We start from the raw sequence: 26495 nt of genomic DNA, 5'->3' as shown, positions 1-26495 counted from the left end.
TGCCCCATGGCCCATTCCATACCATTCAAGGCAAGACCTTGGGGAGTGGTGGTGGCTGCAATGGTGTCTTCCTCCTCTGTCCCAGCTTCGGGGGAAGCATCCTGAAGGCCCAGTTCTCTTCGCAGCTGCTGAAGGAAGATCCACCCTTGTTCCTGCAGCTCCTTCACCTCCCCATCTGCCTGCTGTGTTTGGAAAGAAGGCAGAGGGATAGCTCAGAGTGAGCCGATAGGTAGGTCTGTTTGGGGCTGGCAAGTGGCCTGGCAAGTCAAGTGGCTGACCGGTTCCAAACCAGAAGAACTGCCAAGGAATGACTGGAAAGAGCATAATGGGAGGACCTTGAGAACAAAGAGACTGGGTGTCCTCTGGATGTTTTGAACTCCCAGCAGCCCTAGTCAGATTTTTAACTCCCCTGCTTTGCTGAATATCCATCCTGATGAAGAGTTCTACTGGGCTCCAAAGCTTGCATGTTTTTCATTGGGAAGGGATTGGGGGGTTTATTTCCTCCCAAAATAAAAGGGTCAGTTTAGCCAAGGGGCAGGTAAACTAAGGCCGGGGGCTGGATGCAGCCCAATCACCTTCTAAATCCAGCCTGCAGACGGTCCGGGAATCAGTGTGTTTTTACATGAGTAGAATGTGTCATTTTATTTAAAATGCATCTCTGGGTTATTTGCGGGGCATAGGAATTTGTTCTTTTTTCTTTTTTTTCAAAATATAGTCCGGCACACCACATGGTCTGAGAGACGGTGGACAGGCCCACGGCTGAAAAAGGTTGCTGACCTCTGGTTTAACCTTTAGCCATGCTTGCTAATGTGATGTAATCTGCCTGTTCCTCGTCGGCTTAGCTGTGAAACAAGGGGGTGCTTCACTGCACCACTGATCGATATTCTGTGACTTTCATCAACACGTAAAACGCTGCACAAAAACCATCTGGATGCCATCACAGGGGCAATTTGTGTCAGTGCCCTAAATGCAGCTTCCCCCAGTGCTTTATTGTTATTGGCATCTGTCTGTCACAGGGGACAATGGAGTGTGCCTCTAGGGGTGAAGTCAAATTGCTGCATTAATGGCACCAAAGTGCTTCTCACTTATATTGGGGGAGGAGCAGAAAGCTGCAAATGAACTGTGGGTCCCCTGGGAGAAAAGCCAAGAGACTTTGCTGCCCAGGGAAAAGAACAAGGCGGCTTCCTCCCACTCCTGTTGCACGAACAGAAAGTGACTGTTCACTGGCTGGCTGGCAGTCGGCTCTTACTTCAAGCCCCGGCAGTTAGCTTAGGGCAGTGGTTCCCAATCTTTCATAAACTCATCTCAAGTGCCTCCTACCCTATAAAAAGCATTATACAGTGGTACCTCAGGTTAAGAACTTAATTCGTTCTGGAGGTCCGTTCTTAACCTGAAACTGTTCTTAACCGGAAGCACCACTTTAGCTAATGGAGCCTCCCGCTGCCGCCGGAGCACGATTTCTGTTCTCATTCTGAAGCAAAGTTCTTAACCAGAGGTACTATTTCTGGGTTAGCGGACTCTGTAACCTGAAGTGTCTGTAACCCGAGGTACCACTGTACAGAGTAGAAGTTTGCAGAACCCACTAAGGAAGATAACAATACAATAAAATTCAAAACAGTAACAATTAATTGCACATTCAATCAAACCCCAGTTAAAACTATTTGGTTTGATTAATTCAACAGAATGGATGACCTGATCGAGTGATACTAGCTTTTCAAACTCTGATAGTCATTTACACCTCCAGTGCCCCCATCCCCCTTGCCTCTTCGCACCCCCCCCCCAGGCAATCCCATCACCCTGCAGGGAGCTATACCCCCACTCTGGGAACCACTAATTTAGAGGATGGGTGACAGGGTGGGTGACCTCAGGAGGAATAGTGGTGGGATGTTGTTGCTGACACCCAGCAGCTCCCGCCTGAAGCAATTGCTTGTCTTTGCTTTATGGTAGGCCTGGGCCTGCTGCCTAATGAGAGTAACGCCACGAAGCTGACTGAAACTGTGATCCACATCTCTCTCCTCTTTCTATGGCTTCCTGTCTGCCTTTGCAGCCAGAGTGCTGCTCCAATCTTGTCTCTCTCTTCCCCTCCCCATCCATTCACATACCTGCAGGAACAGCTGCTCCTCTCCGCCTGCTGTGGTTCTTGAGCCCTCAGCCAGGGCATTCAGCTCCTGCACCCAGTCGCCCAAACTGGGCCCAGTGCCCTGGAACAACGAGGCAAAGGAGGGGAGGGTGGACCGAGGAGGCCTGCAAAGAGAGACTCAGTAAGGAAAACGGTGCTCAGCCCATCTCTATCCCAGCACCTCTGCTCCTGAGTCGCCCACCCACAAGCCTGCCATGCAGCTTGTACTTAGAATCATAGAATCATAGAGTTGGAATAGACCACAAGGGCCATCGAGTCCAACCCCCTGCCAAGCAGGAAACCCCATCAGAGCACTCCTGACATATGGTTGTCAAGCCTCTGCTTAAAGACCTCCAAAGAAGGAGACTCCACCGCACTCCTTGGCAGCAAATTCCACTGTCGAACAGCTCTTACTGTCAGGAAGTTCTTCCTAATGTTTAGGTGGAATCTTCTTTCTTGTAGTTTGGATCCATTGCTCCGTGTCCGCTTCTCTGGAGCAGCAGAAAACAACCTTTCTCCCTCCTCTATGTGACATCCTTTTATATATTTGAACATGGCTATCATATCACCTCTTAACCTCCTCTTCTCCAGGCTAAACATGCCCAGCTCCCTTAGCCGTTCCTCATAAGGCATCGTTTCCAGGCCTTTGACCATTTTGGTTGCCCTCCTCTGGACACGTTCCAGTTTGTCAGTGTCCTTCTTGAACTGTGGTGCCCAGAACTGGACACAGTACTCCAGGTGAGGTCTGACCAGAGCAGAATACAGTGGCACTATTACTTCCCTTGATCTAGATGCTATACTCCTATTGATGCAGCCCAGAATTGCATTGGCTTTTTTAGCTGCCGCGTCACACTGTTGGCTCATGTCAAGTTTGTGGTCAACCAAGACTCCTAGATCCTTTTCACATGTACTGCTCTCAAGCCAGGTGTCACCCATCTTGTATTTGTGCCTCTCATTTTTTTTGCCCAAGTGCAATACTTTACATTTCTCCCTGTTAAAATTCATCTTGTTTGTTTTGGCCCAGTTCTCTAATCTGTCAAGGTCGTTTTGAAGTGTGATCCTGTCCTCTGGGGTGTTAGCCACCCCTCCCAGTTTGGTGTCATCTGCAAATTTGATCAGGATGCCCTTGAGTCCATCATCCAAGTCCTTGATAAAGATGTTGAATAAGACCGGGCCCAAGACAGAACCTTGTGGCACCCCACTAGTCACTCTTCTCCAGGATGAAGAGGAACCATTGATGAGCACCCTTTGGGTTCGGTCAGTCAGCCAGTTACTTCCTCTCCCAGGTGTGTCTCTGAGTGTTAGATTCTAAACACATCAAATTTTGTGCAAGCAAACCAATGGATTCTCAATAAACAGCTTGCCCTAGGATGAGCGTTCAGAACAGCCCTTGCCTACAGAAGCCTACTTCTTTGCCTCTCTCTGTAGCTAATTGTGTGTTTCCGTGAACCGTCACTGAGTAAAAATGAAGGAGGCTGCACATTTCGGAAGTCTGGCCAGGTTCACCTCCTGGCTTTGAAGATCTCTTCCCTGACCCCTCTGCTATGCCTATCAATGCAACCTCTCTTTGAAATGAAAGGTTTTCTAACATCAAAGGAACAGTATGGTAAGAATCTAAAGGAACAGCAGCTTAACACCTTTATTGGGGCAAAAAAAAGAAGAAGTTGCAAGTAAGCTTCTGGGTTGATCCAAACCCTTTGTCAGTCCGGATATTATCACACATGAACTTAGTCTATGCACAGTGTGCACATGTATAGTAGGCTCTTCATGTGAGTTTGCATAAACACATGGAATTAGAGGTGGGCCGGTGGGCACAATCCACCTGAGTTTCTGCTTGCATTCACTGCCCTTTGCCAATACGAAAGTACAATTGCTATGCCTGTTTACTGCAATTAGCTCTAGAACCTCAACGCTTTGAGATTTTAAACAATTTCTTTTACCGGACTGTGCATTAAATAACTATCAACAAATCTGATTTTCTCCCGCCTCTCTCTTTATCTTTCTCTGTGGTTATAGTAAGGTAAATGAGGGAGCGGGTGGCACTGTGGTCTAAACCACTGAACCTCTAGGGCTTGCTGGTCAGAAGGTCAACAGTTATAGTATTGTTCCCTGATAAATAGTGGTGAATTTTGTATTTCCCTACTCAAAAAATGTATCCTGGATACCTGTAATGCTCTCCCCAGCGAGCATCATGGTCCCCAAAAGTTACAATCCAAGCCAGAGAAGAACTCAGTAGCTCCCCTGAATCCTCTTCCTGTAGGCTTCCCTTTCTTGGCTGCTCTAATGGGAGAGAGGTCTCTCTCTCTCTCTCTCTCTCTCTCTCTCTCTCTCTCTCTCACACACACACACACACACACACACACACACACACTTCCCACTCTGGCACCCAGCACCATGCCACTATGCCTACAAGCAAGGCACCAGCAGAACAGAAACATGGAGGTGTCACCTTACCTCCTGGGCGAAGTCTGGGCTTCTCGTTTTTGCATTTTCCTGGCATCCGGCTGGAGGCTCTCTCGCCCACCTCCTGTGGCAACGACCGCCTCTGGCTCTGCAACCTGCTCTTGGGGGTAATGCGGGTGTCAGTCTGAGGTAGGGGAGAAGTGCCCCCTCCCCTTCCCCACCTATGGTGGCTGCAGCACGGTTAGGGACTTTAGCCGTAAGACAGTCATAATGTGTTCTGATGGTACTCTCTATCCCTGGGTAGAAATAGGGCCAGGAACTGTGTTCCTGTAGTTTTCAGTTGCAGGTGGAGATAGCTCTGGGCTCTCACAAGCCATTAGGACCAAGGTGAGTATAAGGATGAAACTGTTGATTAACAGCAGCGGAAATGGGGCAACAGGCATTCCTCAGGTCTAGGACCATTTGCTGCAGAGGATGCATTGCAAATTTTCTCCTGACAAAGTCAGTCTATATGCTTTGAACAGGGACATAAAGGCAGAAATTCAGCAGGGGCTGCATTTCCTGGAATAGAGAGACGATGGGGTGAAACTATAAATTTATTTGGCTGTACAAAAATGCATGCTGTTAAAGACCTAGAACTTCAATGGACATTGCAGCTTGGCTTCTGCAATGTAGCAAAACATCTTTGTCTGGGATTTTGTATAACCTGGAAGTTGGCAAGGAGATGAAATGGGAGAAACTGTGTGCCAGAACCCCAATATTTCCTCAACAGTAGGGACACGGGTAGCACTGTGGTCTAAACCAGTGCCTCTTGGGCTTGCTGATCAGAAGGTCAGTAGTTCAAATCCCTGCGATGGAGTGAGCTCCTGTTGCTCAGTCCCAGCTCCTGCCAACCTAGCAGTTAGAAAGCACACCAGTGCAAGTTGATAAGTGCAAGTAGATAAATAGATACCGTTGTGGCGGGAAGGTAAACAGTGTTTCTGTGCGCTCTGGTTTCCATTATGGCTCCAGAAGCGATTTAGTCACACTGGCCACATGACCCGCAAAGCTGTCTGTGAACAAACACCAGCTCCCTTGGCCTGAAAGTGAGATGAGCGCCACAACCCCATAGTCAACTTTGACTGGACTTAACTGTCCAGGGGTCCTTTACCTTTTTTTTTAAAGGTAAAGGTAAAGGGACCCCTGACCACTAGGTCCAGTCGCGGATGACTCTGGGGTTGTGGCGCTCATCTCGCTTTAATGGCCAAGGGAGCCGGTGTACAGCTTCCGGGTCATGTGGCCAGCATGACTAAGCTGCTTCTGGCAAACCAGAGCAGCACACGGAAATGCCATTTGCCTTCCCGCCAGATCGGTACCTATTTGTCTACTTGCACTTTGATGTGCTTTCGAACTGCTAGGTTGGCAGGAGCAGGGACCGAGCAACAGCTCACCCCATCACGGGGATTCGAACCGCCGACCTTCTGATTGGCAAGCCCTAGGTTCTGTGGTTTAACCCACAGCGCCACCAGTGTCCCTACCCTTTTTTTTACCTTTACATTATTTCCTCAACACTAGCCCTCCAAAGGTTTTGGACCACAGTTCCCATCAGCTCTAGCCAGCGTTGATAGTTTGTGTAGTCCAAACCTCTGGAGTGCAACAGACCAGTGAAAGCCGAGCTACAATATCCCTTATATAAATTCTGTCTTGATCCCAAGACATGAGCCAAGGAGTACCTCTGGAATCCTGGCGTGCTCGAGGAGGGAAGAGGTGGTGGTAAACTTGCTCCATGAACTGGGGGAGGGAGTGTGTGAAGAACGAGAAGTCAATCTGAGTGCGGAAAAACTCCTCCGCCCGACGCAGGAACTCCAACAAGGTCTGAGCGTACGAGCGCAGCTCTGGGGAAAACAAGTTAAAAGTGCTATAAGAGCAACACAAGAAGGAGAGCCTTGCAGCTGGATCAGGCGAAAGGTTCTTCTGGTCCCATATCCTGCTCTCAAAAGCCCAAAAGCAAGACCTGAGCCCCACAACAACTATCCCCACTTCTGATTCTCAGCAACTGGTATTCAAGAGGTATACTGTCTCCAACAGTGGAGGGAGAAATGTTTGTCATGGCTAGTTGCCATCGGCAGCCTTATCCTCAATTAATTTGCCTGTAAGACCCTAAGAGCAAGACTCCAATGAAAGCCTCCCATGCTGCCATCATGGGTCCCAATTGGTTCATTGGGGATGTCAAACACAGAAAGGAAGATGGCCAGATACCCAAGGACGTGCTCTATGAGGAGCTGGGTTCAGGTCCCAGGCTAGTTGGCAGACCAACTCTGCATTACAAAGATGTCTGCAAACAGGACACAAAGGCTGGCAACTTCAACCCCGCCATGTGGGAATCCCTTGCAGACAACCACAGTGCCTGGAGTGTGTCAGGGAGTGCATCCACAGCAGTGACCAAAGGAGGAATGACTGCGGGGAAGAACGCATGGTGCACCAGCATCAGCATAACCAGACACCTTCATCTGCTCCAGCTGCAAGAAACCCTGTCTCTCCTGTATCGTTCTCTACAGCCACAGCAGGCGCTGTAACTCTCCAACGGTTTGACTTCACCCACAAAGGAGCACTCCAGAGACAGGTGGATGCCAACAACCAACAACACAGAGGTTGAATAGCCATCTGTTAGGAATTCTTTAGCTGTGACTCCCACATTGCAGGGGGTTGGACTAGATGACCCTGGGGGTCCCTTCCAACTCTGCAATTCTATGATCTGATGCTTCCCTCTCAGAGCTACTAGCTGCTTGACAGGCGTGTGATTTTCACTGAGACCACAACCAAGGTGGGGATTAAAAGCTCCTTCTAACGTGCTTCACTCAGGAAACTGGCCACTCACTGCTGTACCTACGTCTTAAAAAAAAAGCCATAAAATGTGATCATCCATTTTTCATATCATCTATCATTTGCCCCTACGTGCCTCAAAGATGCGCTCGAGTTTTTCCATTACGCCCCTTTGGGGTATTCGCTTTCGTTTCTAAGAGACACTGAACAGATCACACTTAATTCCTTACAGTCCAAAAAACTGTTATTTTACATGATTGAAAAGCTATTACTTTAAAAGAATCCGGTATGGAACTATTTTATTATCAGCTGCAAAATTTAAAAAAATAACCTGCAATTGGAAAAACTAATAACGTGTCCCTTATGTTTCTAAATGGTTTTTTTTGGGGGGGGGGAGAGAAGCAGAATGGAATTCATGGTAAAATTAACATTATATAAAATCACAAGCAGGAAATCAAATAACTAATGAATTTCATACAGAATTGGTCAATTTTCATAATATGCCTGCATGATATAATGCCGTATGTGCTGTGCTCATTATTTCTTCATTTATAGTATACATGATTGGATATTACTGTGCTGAATTTGAGAGAGAGGGAGAATGGGAAGGACAAGGGCTCTGATGCTAGGAAGAATGTAAGGAGAGCACTGCTGGATCAGGCCAAAGGCCCATCTTGTCTAGCATCCTGGTCTCACAGTGGCCAACCACAGAATCATAGAATTCTCGAGTTGGAAGGGACCACGAGGGTCATCTAGTCCAACCCCCTACAGTGCAGGAATCTTTTGTCCAATGTGGGGCTTAAACCCATGACCCTGAGATTACGAGTCTCATTCCCTACCAGCTGAGCTATCATGGGGCAGATGCTATCATTGCTACTAGTCACCAACAACCTAATCTCTCACGAATTTATCCAATCCTCTTTTAAAGCCGTCCTGGTTGTCTTACGACCAGTCTTTGCAACGCACTCAAGAAGCCTTTTCTGTGTCTGAAGAACAGGGTAAACGTGCTTTATACAAAATAAATAATTGCACATTAGCAGGAACTTCATAATGGACCTTTCAATCTCTCACTCAGTATGTCCCCGAGCTGAGAACCGGCTTTGTCAACAGGGCCCTGGGCTCCGTAAAAGACACTGGGATCAGATCTAAGCCTCTCCTCAAAACCAACAATGCTTTGGAGAAAAACAAGTGTTTACGTAGACCTGATTAAGCCAGGAATGCCACACAGAACAATCAGCCTCCAGCGCCCAGCCTGGGAAGGACAATGGCACGGCAGAGATCCCTCAGCAAGACACCAAGAATCCAGTCTGGCTCACTTTGGGGGTGCTTTAAGCCTCAGCAAAACAAGGCATCGAACAGAGCGCCAGAGTATATGGGAAAGAAACATAGCTTCCCAGGGACACACTTTTAGGCAAAGGAAGCATGATGTGCCGATCTCTCACGAGTGCTGCCTTGGGGGATAGAACGCTCAAAACCAACTGCGTGAAATTCTCAAAGCATGAGGTGAGGTTCAGCTCACAGATATGACCTCGTGAAGAATATGCAAGTCATGTGTTAGGTCACAATTATAGAGGAAAGGAGTGGGATCCTCTGAACTCCCCAAAGGCTTGGTGTCTGCCTTCCTCCATGGATGCTGTGTAGGAGAAGGTAACAATCAAACCTCTGGGAAGTTTAGAGGCTTCCAGCCTTTTCCATCATAATCACAAGTTTGTTTCTGAGCTCAGTTTAAAGTGCTGGCTCTGACTTCTAAAAAGCCCTGAACAGCCTGGAAAAAGATTATCTTAAGAACTGCCTCCATCCATGTGAAACTCCCTGACCTTTAAGATCATCTGATGAGGACAATGCCTGCTTCCTTCCAGATCAGAAGAACAAGCTGGGGATAGATGGACAGAGCCTTTTCCGTAGTGGCACCTGGGCCATGAAATCCCCTACTCAGAGGAGGCTCACTTCTCCCCATCACAGCTCATCAGGCAGCTGAGACCTTCCCCCTGCAAACCCTTATTTATAGTTGCTTCCATTGAAAACAAGTTTCCAACAGCTGCTGTTTTTATATTGATTGTGTTCCTACTGATAGCCATTTTTATTGTGTCATTTAAGCTTTCTTTTAATCCATTTATAATTTTGGATTTGTTGTCTACGCTTCTCATTGGATTTGTCACCTTGAGAATAACTTCACAGGGAGGTGAGACAGAAATGTTGAAGATAACTTTCCCTGCTGTGGACGGCTATCCCTGTGTTCATATGAGCAGACTCCAACCATATACTGGTTTGTGCAATAATGGGGAGCCTTCTCCCCACACCCCAATTATCCCCACCTTGAAGAAAAGCCCACCCAAGTGGACTTATTTGCCCACATAAATGTTTACTAGACTCCCCAGGCACACCTGTATGGACCATTTGTCTCATTTCAGCAGAGTTCAGCAGAGAACTGTGGTTGTGTGTTTTTTTTTAATGTCCCTGCCTGATCCCCTGGAGAGAATTGTGATCGCCGCAGGCGACAAGGCAAATGATTCTTTACAAGCTGCAATAGCCTGGGTTCTCATTCCAAACCTGCTCCCAGCCAGCCCTTGCCATGCAACTCACCGCATTGCTGCCTCTTGGCCTTGCACTTCTCATCTGCGGCACGGGCACAAGCCGCTGGACTGGCAGAGGGGGAGCAGGGCTGGATGTAGAAGGCACACAGGTGTGAAAGCTCCACTCGCTGCCTATCGGGTGGCATCTGAGCCAATGCCAGCAACTCGAAGCAGGTGGGCTCCCGGCTGGAGGGCAACTCTGTGCAGAGGATTAGCAAAGGGGAATTGCTGTCAGCACTGCCCACGTGCTCCGGCAGGGAGAGAGGGAGGGGCCTGACCAAGGGTCGGAAGGAACATGGATTTCCCAGCAGGGCTGACCTGAAAGGCATCAAGCGGGGTAGGCAGCGCAGCTCACGCCAGGTGTCGCAGAACTCCAACTCCCATCAGCTCCAGCCAGTGGGGCCAAAGGTCAGGGGATGATGGAAGTTGCAGTCCAACAACATATGGAGAGCAACACATTGGATTTGTGAAGCACAAAGAGGTGCCAGAGCAAATCCTGCACCCACCCTGTTTTGGATTTATTCATTTGCTTGTTTTGTTTAGAGCATTTGTACTCCACTCCTCAGCCAAAAAGCTCCCAGAGAAGCTTAAATACCATCAAAACAAGATAGTCCCTACCTGCAGGCTTACCATTTAAGGAAACACGACACACAAGGGGAAATGTATAGGGAGGGAAGAGGAAAAATCAAAACCCAGACACCAATTTCTAAATAGTTGTTCCTATGTTGGCAGGCTGGCACAATTCAGTGACAGAAGGTGCCTGAAGTGAAATTCACCAACGCCAGACCAATCATGAGGCCCGCTGAGTGCCTCGCTTCTCACAACTGTGTTTTGGAGGTACGGTTCAGAGATGTGGCTAATTTGGGCTACAGCAACCCTCCCCTGTCTTGACTTGACATCTTTCTGCAGGGCCTGCAAGACAGAACTGTTCCACCAGGCGTATTCCACCAGGCCTTTGGCCAAGGCACAGCCTGACCCCCTCCTTTGGCAATCCTCACAGAACTCTAGCCAATGGTTGCCATTAACCTGATTTGAACTGATTTTATAATGAAATGATTTTAGAATGTTATATCATCTTACTGTTGTGAGCCGCTCTGAGCCTGGCTTCGGCTGGAGAGGGCAGGATATAAATAAAATTTTATTATTATTTATTACCTCCATCACAGCCCCTGAACTGCAAAGGTGTGACTGACCCCAGTCAACCTCCCATTTGTTCTGCCCCCCGTTGGAGAAGTTGGGAGCGACAACGCCAACATTAACACTCACTCTCCATCTGCTGGTGCACCCACTCTGTGAAGGCGGCGACTCGGGTGTACACCCCAGGCTTCCCACGCTCACCGCAGCCGTCGCCCCAGGAGGTGATCCCGTATAGCACATACCGCTCTGACAAAGGGTCCCAGCAAGTGAGTGGTCCCCCAGAGTCACCCTGGAAGGAGAAACAGCTGTGGATCCAAAGTAGGGAAATGTGCAAGTCAAGGAATCCTGCCCACCTGCCCTTGCTGGAAAAGACCATTCAGCGCAGAACTCTGTAGCCTACAGTGGCCAGCTGGACTGGCAGGTCTGGTGCCATGACGACCACACACCTCAGCGGCATCCTGTTCTCACAGTGGCCAACCAGATGCCTGTGGAGAAACACACAAGCAGGATTCGAGCACCAGAGCAACTCTCCCCCTCCCGTGGTTTTGGAGGCAGGGATGATTCTCAATTGCAACTGCTGGAGACTGCAGGAGGGGAGATCGTTTTTGTGCCTGAATCCTGCTTGCGGGCTTCCCACAAGCATCTGGCTGGCCACTCTGAGAAGAGGATCTTGGACTAAATGCAACAGGAAGGCTCTTTGGATGTTCTTATGGGAAACAGGGAGGGAGGGCTCTTGCCTGTGGGCTTCCTGGAGAAATCTGATTGGCCACTGTGAGAACAGGAGGCGGGACTACATGACCCAGCAGGGTCTTCTTGTGCTAGTTATGTGGGCATCATGGCACACCTGCCAGTCCAGCTGGACGCTGTAAGATACGCTGTTTTCTCTCCCCTCCATGACTCTGCCCACTTCCTGCCATTGTTGCCAGCTGCTGCTCCTCTGCCTCAGTACTGCTGCCGGACAGAGCCAGTCAGCTGAGCATGGAGTCAGTGGCAGCTTCTCCTCACCACTGCTGTTTTTCCCTTGCTTTCCCGCTCTGGGCCTGAGTGAGAGGCAGGTGAACAAGCAGGATGCAACTGTGAAGAGAAGCAGGATTATGGAGGTCCTTAGTGGAATCGTGGGCTCTCAGCAGATGCCCATCCCTGCCAAGCCCTGATGCCAAATTCTGTGCCAGCAGTGTGCTGGAAATGCCAGAAGGCTACCCCGCTGGCACTGCTCCACTGTCCCTCACCACCCCCTCCTCAGGGAGCCTCCTTACCTGGCAGGAGTCAACACCCCCGGAGAGGAACCCAGCGCAGAACATGGCGCTGGTGAAGAGCTGGCGCCCCAGCGCACCACGGCAGATGTCTTGAGCTAGGATGGGAACCTGGGCTTCCATGACTACATCAGCTCCTGGACCATCTATGGGGCAAGCATATGACATTATGGAGGGGTCCCAATTCCCACCTCCCCACAAAATTGCCCACCTTGGCATGGTGATGGAAGCCCTTCCCATGTGGCAGCTGGATGAAGCCACAAGGGAGAGGCCGACCCTGCCAGTAGCTCCAGGCATTCCATTTTTTCTAGGGCCCAACTCCAGATTTGGTGGAGTTCTCATGAAAATTCCTTAGCATTTTAGTTCTAATTGATAGAATTGTAGAGCTGGAAGGGACCAAGAGGGTCATCAATGTAGGAATCTTTTGCCCAATGTGGGGCTTGAAGCCATGACCTTGAGATTAAGAGTCTCCTGCTCTAACCAACTGAGATATCCCCAAATACATATTTTTGTGTGCAAATTTTTGCAACACAAGATTCTCAACTATTAACACATTTCTGCAACGTGTTTTCACCAATATATGCATTCACAGGCACACTTTAGTAAAGTGCATTTTTGTATATGGCTGGAAAACGGCATCGCAAAATTCAGAGAAATGCAAATTTCAAAGGGTGGCTGTGTTTCGGTTGGCGTACTGCTTTGGAAAGAGCCAATTTTTTCAGTTTGTTCCGTCAGTTATATGGGTGCTGGGACCATATAACACCCGTCCTAAAGGATCTTCATTGGCTCCCAGTGTGTTTCTGAGCCCAATTCAAAGTGTTGGTGCTGACCTTTAAAGCCCTAAATGGCCTCAGCCCAGTGTACCTAAAGGAGTATCTCCACCCCCATCACTCAGCCCGGACACTGAGGTCCTCTTCTGAGGGTCTTCTGCTGGTTCCCTCACTGCAAGAAGTGGAGTTACAGAGAACCTGGCAGAGGGCCTTCTCAGTAGTGGCAACTTCCCTGTGGAACGCCCTCCCTTCAGATGTCAGGGAGATAAAGAACTACATAACTTTTAGAAGACATCTGAAGGCAGCCCTGTATCGGGAAGTTTTTAATGTTTGATGTTTTGTTATGTTTCGATATATGCTGTAAGCGGCCCAGAGTGGCTGGGGAAACCCAGGCAGATGGGTGGGGTATGAATAATGAAATAATAATAATAATTTTTAGATGTGAACTAAACCAAATTTCTCCCCCAACCCTGGCCCCCGCTCCCCACATGCTCCTGGGTTGCACTTCCGCACACTACCTTCATAGAGCGATCCCCAGCCAATGATATAGCAGGGCATCCCTGTGGCCAGTTCCATGGGTTGCTCAGGAAGGCACACTGGAGTCACCCAGGCCGACGGGGTCACGGGGTTGCTCAGTTCCAACAGAGCCACATCATTGTGGAAGGTCTTGGAGTTGAACTGCAGGCAGAGAAAAGAGAAGTTGAGAGTGGAGGAAAGGAGAAAGGCCCTAAGAATGGGATCGCTGTGGGTGGGTGGAGCAGGAGGGGGCGACCCAGCTCACCTTGGGATGGGAAAGGATGCGGCTGACCGGAACAACCCGCTCCCCTTCATCCGGCTTTGTCAGGTCGTAATCGCCCAGGACCACTGACCAGGCCAGTTCGTTTCTGCTTCTGCAGGTAGAAAGACAGGAGGGTACGTAAGAACAGTAGCCTACTCAGTCCAGCATCCTGTTCTCACAGTGGTCAAACAGATGCCTATGTGAAGCCCACAAGCAGGATTCAAGCACATGACCCCTCTCCCCACCTGCACCAGAAACTCGCGTTCAGAACCATTACTGTCTCCGACTGTGGAGGGAAAAAGTAGCCATCAGGTTTGGTAGTCACTGACAGCCTTATCCTCCATGAATTTGTCCGATTCTCTTTTAAAGCCACCCAAGCCATGCAATTTACTCAAGTGCTCATAGGAAGAAAACAAAGTGTTGCATCTATAATTATTTGCTCCGGCTAACAGATACCAATCAGCTGTTGGATTTGGCGGCTGGCTTGAACAGTTTGGGCAGCATTATATCTGATCAAGGAATTATGGAGCTGGGAGGGACTTTGGACCACATTCTCCTATTCAAATTTCCTTGTGTGATCTGGTCCTTGGAGGAGGATCTTCCCCAAGTCTCCCCACCTTCTGGCTGGCAGCTTGCCAGGAGTAGCAGAGCCTTTTTGGTCACAGCACCAAGATAAGCCACCTTGACCTGTTAGCTCGCTTATTCTTTGGCTTCTACAGAGCAATCAAGGCTCTTGTAGTTTCAAATTATTATCATAAGGGGAAACAGTATAACAACAACACAGTGTAGAGTGCTTCTGTTCAGGGTGCCAGCCATGCCCTTCCTTCTCCCCTGGTTTTTGGTTGCTGCCCCACCACACAAAAGCAAACAGCGAGTCTTCCATGCCCACTAAATGCGCTCAATGGATGTTGGCCAGATCCAATTTTCACTTTAACTGGAGCCAACTGGTTTTCCCGACGCCAGGGGGCAGCAAAGACTGGAGGAAGATGGACTTTGCTCACTAAGAACATTAAAAGAACCCTGCTGGATGAGGTCAATGTCCTGTCTAGCCCAGCATCCTGTTCTCATGGCGGCCAACCAGATGACTCTTGGAGGCGTGCAAGCAGGATCTCAGTAGAACAGCCCTCCCCCAATGTGATACATAGCAACTGCAATTCAGAGGTTAGACAATGCTGAACTACAGCTACCAGTGGAACGATTGGCAAGGAATGATTGGAATCCAACAGCATCTGAAGGGCCACAGGCTTACCATCCTTGGTTTAAGTCAGGGGTGGGTAACCCTTTCCGGACAGAGGGCCACATTCCCTTCTGGACAACCTTACAGGGGCCACGGTGGGCGGAGACAGAGACAAATGTGGGTGGAGCAATTCATGCAAATTTTCCCTTTTGATCCTAAACCTCCACTGCCATGTGGGATATCTTTGGGAGAAAAAAGGGCTGAGGAGTAAATCCTACACAAATCCGGAGTAGAGACCCTAAGACAGTTGGGTGGGCACCTTGTACGCTTCCTTCCAGCAACTCCTGCAGTGAAACTGGTGCCAAAGGTATTGCTCTGCTTTCCTTTGGATCTTATCAGCAAGGCTGGGGGGGTGGGTCTTGTCGTCTGGGCAGCCCAAGACCTTCCTACACACTGCCCAGGCTTGCACACACTTTGGTGCTGCTAATGCAGCAGTTTTAACTCCACCCCTGGAGGCACACGCCATTGTTTCTTGAGATAGGCTAGTTTCTACACATGCTCACACACTCCTCTCTAATCTCCATTCAAGCAATCAAGAGGCATTACCTGCCAGGCCAATGCACTCAATGATAGCATGAAGTCTAGCTGGTGAGGGTGTGGCCTTGGCAGAGCCCTGAGAGTCAGAAGTAGAGGCCTGGTGGGGCACATTCGGCACCAGGACCTGAGATTCCTCACACTGGTTCCAGTGCCACAGCAGTCTTTTTTAAAAAAACTGCACACTGTTTCATGAATTTCACTGAGTAGCAGTACATTTTTGAAATGAAGACATGCATGTGTGAATGCAAGACATGGAGCCTTTTCCCAGAGCGCAGCCTTACCCTGTGAAGCAGTGGGCTGCCGTGAGGACCCAAGCATCCCCCACTAGCACCCCACCGCACATCAGCTCTCCGTTGAGCCGAACAGACACCAGCCAAGGCCACGCGCCAGGCCAGGCTTTGCTGCCTCCCACGATCTTTGCCTTTGCCATCGTTGCGTTGGGAGGTGGCACCCCGCGGTGCCCACACAGCCCTGGCAATTGAAACAAAAAGGAGAAATTAGGGGGCATTGTGGGGTGGCTGTCAGGACTCATGATCATAGTCCAATAGCTGGACCTGGAAGATTCACAACCAAGTCTCAGTTCTGCCATGATGAACTCATTTGGGGGCAAACTGCCGTCTCTCCACAGCCCCAACTCTGAAATGGGAAAAGGAAGCCAGGTTCTAAGATTTCACAGAAGCACTGAAAAAGTACAGAATGGGTAGCTGGGCACCAATTCCGACTACAGTGGTACCTTGGGTTAAGAACTTAATTCGTTCTGGAGGTCTGTTCTTAACCTGAAGCACCACTTTAGCTAATGGGGCCTCCTGCTGCCACTGTGCCACCGCTGCACGATTTCTGTTCTCATCCAGAAGCAAAGTTCTTAACCCGAGGTAATATTTCTGGGTCAGCAGAGTCTGTAACCTGAAGCGTCTGTAACCTGAAGCGTATGTAACCCGAGGTACCACTGTACCTGGTAATCTCTATGTTCAAATTATTATTTATTTTTTTTAAAAAAGAAAGCTAATATGGGACCTGGAACTGTGCATCTGATAAAAATCTCAGAAGCCATTGCACTGCAGATAAGATTTTCTGCATACTGCCCTACACGGCTCTCCCTGCATACTCACTATCTAGAAAATGCTGAATAAACTGGGGAACACAGCATCAGTTGCATGCTACAAAATTGTGCAACTCCATTTGCATTGTGCAATGCATACCAATTGCAGTTTTCTGCTTTGCTTTCCCCTAGCATAATGTATTTCTGTATGCTACATACAGAAACATATGCATTTTTATGCACACTTTACCCTGGCATGTGCATTTCTGGACACATTGCCTGCCTGTAGATATCGGACTGCCAAATCTGAAGAAGGGTGAATTTTGAAGGGCTGCATATCAGTTCATGTACTGTTTAGGAAAGTGTGGATTTGGCACGTTCACCTTTGAATGCGAAGTGGATGAAATCCCCTTGCCAAATCAACAACCCTAAAAGCATGACTTGGTTGGATCCCACCCCTGACTGCCAGGACCCAGACAGTGGAAACCTCTCCTTTCCCCAAAAACCTATGGGCAGCAATCGCACAGAGCACAGCAGTGGCTGCTTTGGGAGGGGGAAGCAGGGGTCTGTGTGCTCATGTAGCTGTCAAGCTTCATCCCAATTAACAAGGCGAGTGTTTTGTCCCCGGAGAGCAGTGCTCGGCCCAGTGGCCCTGTCAGCGCCCAACGCTGACCTTTCCCCTTGCAGGAAGCATTGGAAAACAGATGCTGGCGCATGGGGCCCCCGGAGCCCTGTGGCGCTGAGGCTGTCAAAGGGAATTGAGAAACAGCGATGCACGTGAAGGAGCATCCGCCTGGGAGAGGATTAGCTGGGCCAGAGCCTCCAGGGATGACTTTCGAGCCCTGCTCCATCCCACTTCTGGGAAGGTGGTATTTTCTGTGACTGCGCCAGTGGTGGCAACCTCACCTGGATCGGACTGGTCTGCTACTGTGTTCAAATAGTCCATGTCGCTTTCCAGCCCTGCAAGGGGGGACGAGGGAGAGGGGATTAGATGGGACATCGTAACAATATATTGTATTATGTTGGGTGGCTTCCAACATAATATAAAAATACAGCAAAACATCAAACATTAAAAACTTCCTGACACAGGGCTGCCTTCAGTTGTCTATATAGGTAAAGGTAAGGGGACCCCTGTCCATTAGGTCCAGTCGTGGCCGACCCTGGGGTTGCGGCGCTCATCTCGCTTTATTGGCCTAGGGAGCCGGCGTACAGCTTCCAGGTCATGTGGCCAGCATGACTAAGCCATTTCTGGCGAACCAGAGCAGCACACAGAAACACCGTTGCCTTCCCGCCGGAGCGGTACCTATTTATCTACTTGCACTTCATGCTTTCGAACTGCTAGGTTGGCAGGAGCAGGGACCAAGCAACGGGAGCTCACCCTGTTGCGGGGATTTGAACCGCCGACCTTCTGATCAGCAAGTCCTAGGCTCTGTGATTTAACCCACAGTGCCACCCGCGTCCCTAGTTGTCTATATAAAAACATAAGAAAAGGTTCCTGGAACAGGCCAATGGCCCATCAAAGTCCAGCATCTTGTTCTTGCAGTGGCCAACTGGATGCCCAGAAGCAGGATTCAGCATGAGAGCACCTTCCCCTCCTGTGGTTTCCATTGACTGGTGCTCAGAAGCATTGCTTCCTCCGACTGCAGAGGGAGAGCATAGTCATTATAGCAGTAGCCATCCATAATGCTCTCCTCCATGAATTGGCCTAATCTTCTTTTAATGTCATCTGGTTTGGTGGCCATCGATCCATAGCAAGGAACTTGGCTCAGGGATGGCTGGGCAGGGAGGGGGCCAAGGACACATCACCGCAGAAGAAGACACAGATTGGCATACGAATCACATCCGCCAGTTACACGTACGGATGGAAGTTTCAAAACAATTCCTGCAACTTGGATAGAAATGCACCTGATCTTGTTGCAGTGGGACTAAGCGACCCACGTGTGGCTGCTTAGTCTGCTGCCGAGGTGTTTAATGTGGATGTCAAGGCCCCTATTCTGTAGGTCTCCTTTAAACCAAATTCAGGCCTTCAAACAGAGGCCTGTTCTCCAGCAGCCCTTCAAGTAGGGGGCTGGTTCTCTTGGAAGCCGGAGACTCATATGACAATTAGGAAACCCGACTGGGAAACCAAGGGCTTCTCTTCCACCAGGGCTCTAAAGAGCGCAATAGGTTGTGCAGAGCACGCCAGACTTCCCCCAACCTGGTGCCCGTAAATGCTTGGGACTACAATGCCCATCGGTCCCAGCCGGCACGGATGGGAGTTGTAGTCCAAAACCTCTGGAGGGCATCCATTGCTGGCTGGGGCTGGTTGGGGTTGTGGTCCAAAGCATTGGGAGGGCAGGAGAGTGGGGGAAGTTGCACTGGGTGGTGGTCCCTGATCCACCATCACCAGCCACAGTGAAGCCTCTATCACACAGCGCTAGGTGCAGAGCAAGGCCAGAGAAGCATAAGAAGCACCCCCCCTCCCCACCTTGGCCTCCCACTGGCATGTCACTCACGGCATTCCTGCAGGCGGAGCTGGCAATGGCTGACCATGAGGCGTATGCAGCTGTCGGGGGACATTTCCTGGCCTGAGCAGAGGCGTCGGTATGGAGCACACACTTTGCTGAGGGCCCAGTTCTGGGCAGGCTGCTCTGGGATGGCCTGGGCTTGCAGGACGGCTTCACAGCTGGGCAGGGAGCCCAGGGGCAACTCCGAGGCTGCGGAGAGAGGAAGACCTAGAAGCCCACTCCCAGGTCACCCCAAGGTCCTTTGGATGCTCTGAGCGAACCAAAATCTCCTCTCCCACCCCTCCTCAACACATGCGTCTTATTGGATGTCGAACAGCATCAACCAATGATCAAAAGGTGGCTTGGGGGCTTGCTTTTTCATTTGAAATATCTGCCGCTTCTCTATTTGTTTGTTTGTTTGTTTGTTTGTTTGTTTGTTTGTTTGTTCATTTATTTCATTCATGTGCCACATTTTTCTTCCAAGGGTATCAAAGTGGCATGGAAATGGTCCTCCTCCTCCTCCTCCCCATTTCACCCTCACAACAACCCTGTGAAGTAGTTTAGGCTGGGAGATGGTGACTGACTCCAAGATCAGTGAGCTTCATGGCTGTGTGGGAATTTGAACCCGGGTCTCCTAGGTCATATTCTAATGCTTTAACCACTATGCAACACTTGCTTTTCAGGAGCAGGGAACCTTTTTCCACATGAGGGTCACATTCCCACTCTGGGCAGCCTAAGGAGAGGGCATGGCTTAGGGAGCATTGCAAGGGCCAGATACAGAGTCCTGGAGAGTCACATGGGCCCCCGAGGCCTGAGTTTCCCTATCCCTCCGTTGCTTCCTCCCCTTTCTGGTGCTCATGCCCCTGCACAGATGTTGGAAACAAAAAGGTCAGGATGCACTGAGAGATCTCAGGCTGATTTTCAGTAGATGGGGCTAAGGCCTGCCTTGCCCAGCAGCCGTTAGGCGGCTGAAATTAAGGAAGCTGGCCAAGGCAGGTGCGGACTTTTGTGCAACAGGGCTGTGAGCTCAGTGCATGCTCAGAGGCACCCTGGTTTTCCTCCTGCTATTCTGCCTATAATTCTTTTGCACCCAGCTCTGTGGTTCATAGATGTTGGGGTTCTAGTAAAAGTCATGTGGGGACCCAGCAATGCCCCCCCAAGAGGTTGGAACAGGGGAAACACTTACGGACACATTCCCTGGTCCGATTGCCACAGTTCCCAAAGAGGCAGAGCACGCACTCCTCACATTCCTGCAGGCGCCGCGCATGCTCCAACAGCGCCCCTTCCAGGGACAGCAGGGCACTCTTCATGGCAGCTTCCAGCACCAGCGTCCCACGGTTGGACAGAGCTGCAAAGGGGCAAGACATAGAGAGGCTAATGTTAAGCAGGGGAAAGGGGGTGTTTTTTGGCGAGGGGGAGGGATCAGCAGTGGAAGCGGGTGCTTACTCCTTCCCCTGCCAGCCGCTTCTCCCCTGTAAATGCCCACCACAGCCATTTCAGGGACTGGGAGGCAGCCCGCTGCAAAGAAAAAACATCTTACGGAGTGCATTTATAGAAGAGAAGGAGTAAGTGTGGGAAGGATGAAGCTCCCCTACTCCAGCCTGCTCATCACCCACTGCAAATGCACCCTCTCGCTCACAGGAACCGGCAGGCTCTTGTTTAGGGAACGCAACCTTTTTTGTGGCAAGGTTGCCAACTTCTCTGCCAGGGTTTGCAGCTCTGTCTTTACAAGCAGCTTGATGAGCAGGGATGAGTGGCGGGGATGAGTAGGGGGCACTTGGAGGGGAGTGGAGGAGACCCACACTTTTACCACCTGCGAACATCAAGCTGCAGCTTAAAGGCACGGCCACAGAGTTGGTGGGGAAACTGGCAGCCCTACTTTGCGGAACTGGTAAGATTGGAATTCAAAAAAGTACTCAGAGTCTTTCCAGATCGTGGAGGGTCCAAACGGAAAAAAGAACATGCAGGTGTTATGAACCGGCACAAGTAAAGAGAAACAGGTTGGGGCCTGCTGTCTCTGCCTCCACACTTTCTGCACAACTTCTGAAAAAGCTGGTGTAAGTACAATAGTCCACACAGTAGTCTCTATCTGTGCAATTGAGGTCTCTGTTTTACTAACCTGTGCACATGCAAGCTATTTCAGAAGCTGCAAAGCAGGCGAGCAAATCAGGCACAATCCCACTCTACACAGGCTCATGTGTGTAGTCCTTTTGTCACCATTAAAAACACTCTGGCTGTTACCATTGAGAACATAAGAAGAACCTTGCTGGGACAGGCCAATGACCCACCTAGGCCAGCATCCTGTTCTCAAAGTGGCCAGCCAGATGCCTGTGGGAATCCCTCAAGCAGGATTAGACCGCAAGAGCAACTCTCCCCTCCTGAGGTTTCCAGCAACTGGGATTCAGAAACATTGCTCCCTCCGATTGTGGAGGCAGATCATAGCCATCATCATGGCTCTATGAATTTGTCTAATCCTCTTCTGAAGCCATATAAGTTGGTGGCCATCACTGCCTCTTGTGGGAGTGAGTTCCATAGTTTAACTATGTGCTAAACTGTAAATATTTTAATTATTTAATGGGATTTATATACCGCTTAATCATCCCTAAGTGGTTTACATAAAATATAAAATGTTTTGTTAAAAAAAATACTGGGTGTTCAAAATAAGTTATTTAGCATGTATCAAAACGTAAGCAAAATCAGCAGTTATTAGAAATATATGTATGCATAAGTAAATAAAATTACGTGTCTGGGAAGGCTTCCTTAAACACCAAAAGTCTTTAGCAGGCACTAAAAACACTACCATGAAGGTGCCTGCCTAATATCAATGGGCAGGGAGTTCCACTGTGAAGAACCTTGCAATTACAAAACAATTCCTTGCAAGTGCAAAACAAACATCTATATGGCACTGGCAAAAGTATATATGGATGTTGCATAGGAGTAAGAATTGACAACAGTTTAAAAAAACAGAGCAAACTGGCCCTGGCGATACCTTGGAGCGAAAATGACAGGCGTTGGGAAAGTGGCAGTTAGGGCAGTCAGTTGTTGGATGGGCATACCAATGGCTCCAGCCAACTTCCCCGTTTGGCCTGGCTGCATTCAATTTTTCTTATTCCCCCCTGCCCCCAAGTTGGCTTGATCTCTGTTACAAAGGCGAAGGATTTCCCAGAAGTGTTTGGCTGAGGGCATCTGGTATCAAATAATCCCAGCGCCCTCTGCCAAATTGTGTCTGCATTCACTTTGCAGTGACGATCGTAAAACCGAAAGCGGGGTGCATGCCGGCATACATTCATGGAACAGGTGAAGATGGAGAAAGTCAAACTAGAACTAAAGGCACCAGGTGGCTGGGCCATAGTTCATGGGGGGGGGGGCGGATTGAGCACCTGCTCTCCATGCAGAAGGTCCCAGGTTCAATCCCTAGAAGCTGGGGGGGTGGGTCTTGTATGAAACCAGGGAGAGCCGCTGCCAGTCAGTGCAGGAAATACTGAGCTAAATGGGCCATTGGTCTGACTCAGGAGAAGGCAGCTTCCCATGCTCTAGAAGTGTGTAGGCACATGGGTCTACCATGCATAGAAGAAGACTGAAAACATGGAGAGAGAAAGACGGGAGACATAGGAAGATGCCATATAAAGTCAGGACATTAGTCCAGCTCTGTACTGACTGGCAGCAGCTGTTTCGGGCAGACGTCTCTCTCCCTGCCCAACTGGAGATGCCAGGGATTGAGCAATGCCCTGCTGCTGATCTTTCTCCAACGGGAGAGAGGCCATGAGTGCAGACAGGATAGGAGCACATAAAGCTGCCTCATTCGGAGTCAAACCAATGGTTCACCTAGCACAACACTGTTCCCACTGACTGTCTGCATCTATCCAGGATTTCGGGCAAGGGCATTCCCCAGAATCGTACAGTTGGAAGGGACCCTGAGGGTCATCTAGTCCAACCCCCTGCAATGCAGAAATCTCAGCCAAAACATCCGTGACAGTTGGCCATCCAACCTCTGCTTCAAAACACCCAAGAAAGGAGAATCCACCACTTTCCGAGAGAGTCTGTCCCAATATAAACAGCTTACTGTCAGAAGTTTCCCCCCGAATGTTTAGTCAGAATCTCCTTTCTTATAACTTGAAGCCATGGGTTCGAGTCCTACCTTGTGGAGCAGGAGAAAACAAGCTTGCTCCCTCCTCCATGTGAAATCCCTTAAGATATTTGAATATTGCTGTCATATCTCCTCTCAGTCCCCTCTTTCCCAGGTTACCTGACGATGCTGGGACTGAACCCGGGACCTTCTGCATGCAAACAAGGCTACAGTATGCCAGAAGTGTCCGTTCTCATATGGGCTTGGCAGAAATGACGAGCAGAATCCGAAACCAGGGAAGAGAAGCAGCGCAAGAAGAATGGAAAAAATTCAAGGACTATTTAAAGAAATATTACAAAGTTAATGAAAGTTAGAATGATGTTGGACTGGAAAGTAAATGGTTACTATTAGTAATGGTTAAGACAAGGAAAATAAGGAAGAATAGTCTAAATTTAAATTAAAATAAGGGAAGATTTGCTGAACAATCGATAAGAATTTGGAATACAGAAAGGGGAGGCATGAGGAAGTCGGGGAAGATAGGATATGAAATTAGGATATGAAATGATACATGTTTTTTGTTTTGTTTTTGTTCTTGTATGTTTATGTTTGTTGTATTGTGTTTATATGGAAAAATAAAAATATTTAAAAAAAAAAAAAACAGAAGTGTCCGTTCTCCTTTCGCTCCCTGCATTTACTAGCCTGGTATCAAGCCAGAGAGCTAGTGGCTTAAAGACCCAGTGTTGGGGCAGGGAGTCCCAGGTTCAAATCCCCCCTCGGTCTGCCAGGGACTCCCTAAGGCAGCCTTGGGAAACCCATTATGCATTCAAGCCCAGCCTTCCTCTCCCCATTTGCGAACACGGGGTGGGTGGGAAAGAAATACTGCTAGTCTGCTTTACAAGACTGTCATCCAGATTATGGAAACAGCCAACGTGAACCTGTTTGGCATGCAGAAGGACCCGGGTTAAAAGAACCTGGAAGAGGAAGTTACTGGCCTTATTGCATCTCTGTATCGAGAATGAACAGCACCTGTTGATTTTTTACCTGCAGTAAAAGGTAAAGGTAAAGGGACCCCTGACTGTTAGGTCCAGTCGTGACCGACTCTGGGGTTGCGGCGCTCATCTTGCTTTATTGACCAAGGGAGCCGGTGTACAGCTTCCGGGTCATGTGGCTGGCATGACTAAGAACCAGAGCAGCGCAAGGAAACACCGTTTACCTTCCCGCCGGAGCGGTACCTATTTATCTACTTGCACTTTGATGTGCTTTTGAACTGCTAGGTTGGCAGGAGCAGGGACCGAGCAACGGGAGCTCACCCTGTCGCAGGGATTCGAACCGCCAACCTTCTGATCGGCAAGTCCTAGGCTCTGTGGTTTAACCCACAGCGCCACCCGCGTCCCTTTTACCTGTAGTACCTCTATTTAAAAAACCCCCAGAGAAGTCATAGGGGATGTGGGGTAACAACAGTGTCCAGTTCAACAGCGAAGCAGCTGCTCTGCATTCAGAAGGCCCCAGGTTCAAATCTCTGAAACAACCAGGTAAAAGAGCCTGGAGTTGGAAAACGGGCTGTGCCTGAGCCCTATGGTGTCTACAGGAACAAGGGAAACAATCTGCCCTGCACTGAATCACATCACTGGCCCACCTGGCTCTGTGTTGCTTCCACTGACCGGCAACAGCTCTCCAGGGTTTTTAGATGGGGGCGAGGTCACCCCCAAACCTATTTGGGGACTACAGCTGCCAATGCTGCTACCCTTGAGCTGCAGCCCTTCCCTTCAGTAAACCTGCTCCTGAAACCTCTGCCGCGCTAACCACTGTGCGACACTGCCTGCCCAAGCAGGGCGTGTAATAAAAACCAGGTGCTCATTGAGCCATTAAAATAAAGATACATGTTGACATGGCTATATCAATATATAGAAATAAGAAATGATGACTAAATCCAGGTCGTCCCTGTCCCAGGCGGACGCTGCTCTTACCTCGCAAGGCGCCGGGGGGCATCGGGCAGAGCTCCTTGCCCAGGGGGGCGGCCAGGGCCCGATCCACCAGCAGCAGCAGCACCAGGGGACCCATCGCCTCCGGGGCGGCGTGGGGTGCGAAGGAGGGAAGAGAAGGAGGAGAGGGAGAAGGAGCCTCCCTTTCCCCTCGGGTCGAGCGGAGCGGCTGCCGCCGAGGCCGCCCTTGCGCGCCTATATGCGGTGCCCTCGGGGGTGGGGGGACCCGCACAGACGACGCTCATGTTTTTTTGTGGGGGGGGGAGCACACCGAAAGAATAAATGATAATAAATAAATAAACGCGAGAGAATTCATTCATTAGGGCCGGCAGCGGTGCCAGGCGAGGGTCCTGCCATTGGGGCGGTGAGAAGGGGAGGCGCACGAGGGCCAGCGCGGCGGCTTCATTAGGGGAGCCCGGCCGGGCCCTGGTTCAGCCCCGCTGCGCGCCGCCGAGGAGGAGGAGGAGGCGGCCGCGCTGAATAGGCCCTTTGTGAGCCCGGGCGGGGGCCGGCGGCCATCAAAAGGCTCCCCGCTTAATGATCAGAGGCGGCCCGCCTCGCTTGATCATGCTCGCGCTTTTGTCCTCGGCCGCCGAGCGCCGTGGCCTCGGCTGAGGGGAGAGGAGAGGCCGGGCCTCCCCTCGCTCGCTCCCCTCGGCAAAGGCGAGGCCTGGGAGGGGAGATGAACGAAGCAAGGCCTTGTTCCCTCACACGAACACACACGCGTGTCAAGTGCCTAGCGTGAACCTGCGCACAGATACACGCGCAGGCCTCCCTAAGCGGGCCGTGGCGCTTTCGCCGCCGCCGTTACGCGACGACGGGCGGCCGTCTCAAAGGCAAGGCCCGGGGCTGAGGCGCGAAGGCCGCTTGCGTGGTTCTGTGTTAGGGCACGTGCCTCTATTTATTTATTGCGCTTATGTGCCGCCTTTAGCTTCAAAGGAGCTCCAGGAGAGTCTTTTCACCCGTTTCTCCCTCCTCACACGACAACCCTGTGAGGTCGGTTCGACAAAGAGGCGTGACTGGGCCAATGGCAGTACTGTAGTGTATACACAAAGCATCAAATGTGGTGACAGTAATAATAATGCAACAAAACAAGTTACAGATAGGTAGCCGTGTTGGTCTGTCATAGTCAAAACAAAACAAAAATTTTCCTTCCAGTAGCACCTTAAAGACCAACTAAGTTAGTTCTTGGTATGAGCTTTCGTGTGCATCTGAAGAAGTGTGCATGCACACGAAAGCTCATACCAAGAACTAACTTAGTTGGTCTTTAAGGTGCTACTGGAAGGGAAAAAAAATTTTGTTGCAACAAAACA

At 49.9% G+C, this 26495-nt stretch overlaps 1 protein-coding gene across 3 annotated transcripts in view; it reads right to left on the bottom strand.

Moving 5' to 3' along the window:
• The window catches only part of PRSS56 (serine protease 56), a 29450-nt gene extending 3240 nt beyond the window's left edge, over window positions 1–26210 (bottom strand). Inside the window, exons 1-14 of one of the 3 annotated variants that reach the window (XM_083612786.1) lie at window positions 25168–26210; window positions 20321–20482; window positions 19144–19344; window positions 17555–17608; window positions 15891–16080; window positions 13839–13947; window positions 13576–13735; window positions 12291–12433; window positions 11164–11323; window positions 9908–10096; window positions 6235–6396; window positions 4574–4677; window positions 2103–2201; window positions 23–182 (exon numbers count right to left, since the gene is read on the bottom strand). In XM_083612786.1, the coding sequence (XP_083468912.1) occupies window positions 23–182; window positions 2103–2201; window positions 4574–4677; window positions 6235–6396; window positions 9908–10096; window positions 11164–11323; window positions 12291–12433; window positions 13576–13735; window positions 13839–13947; window positions 15891–16080; window positions 17555–17608; window positions 19144–19344; window positions 20321–20482; window positions 25168–25261 (1987 nt within the window). In that variant the 5' untranslated portion in view covers window positions 25262–26210. Of the gene's footprint in view, window positions 1–22; window positions 183–2102; window positions 2245–4573; window positions 4683–6234; window positions 6397–9907; window positions 10097–11163; window positions 11324–12290; window positions 12434–13575; window positions 13736–13838; window positions 13948–15890; window positions 16081–17554; window positions 17609–19143; window positions 19345–20320; window positions 20483–25167 lie in introns of all 3 variants that reach the window. The other 2 variants (XM_083612785.1, XM_083612784.1) reach the window with 2 other exon arrangements.
• Between the last annotated feature and the right edge of the window lie 285 nt (window positions 26211–26495).

This window comes from Podarcis filfolensis (genome assembly GCF_964270895.1).
Source record: "Podarcis filfolensis genome assembly, chromosome: 5".
NCBI lineage: Eukaryota > Metazoa > Chordata > Lepidosauria > Squamata > Lacertidae > Podarcis > Podarcis filfolensis.
The sequence above is the reverse complement of the archived record's forward strand: the minus strand, read 5'-3'. Positions and strand labels throughout refer to the sequence as shown.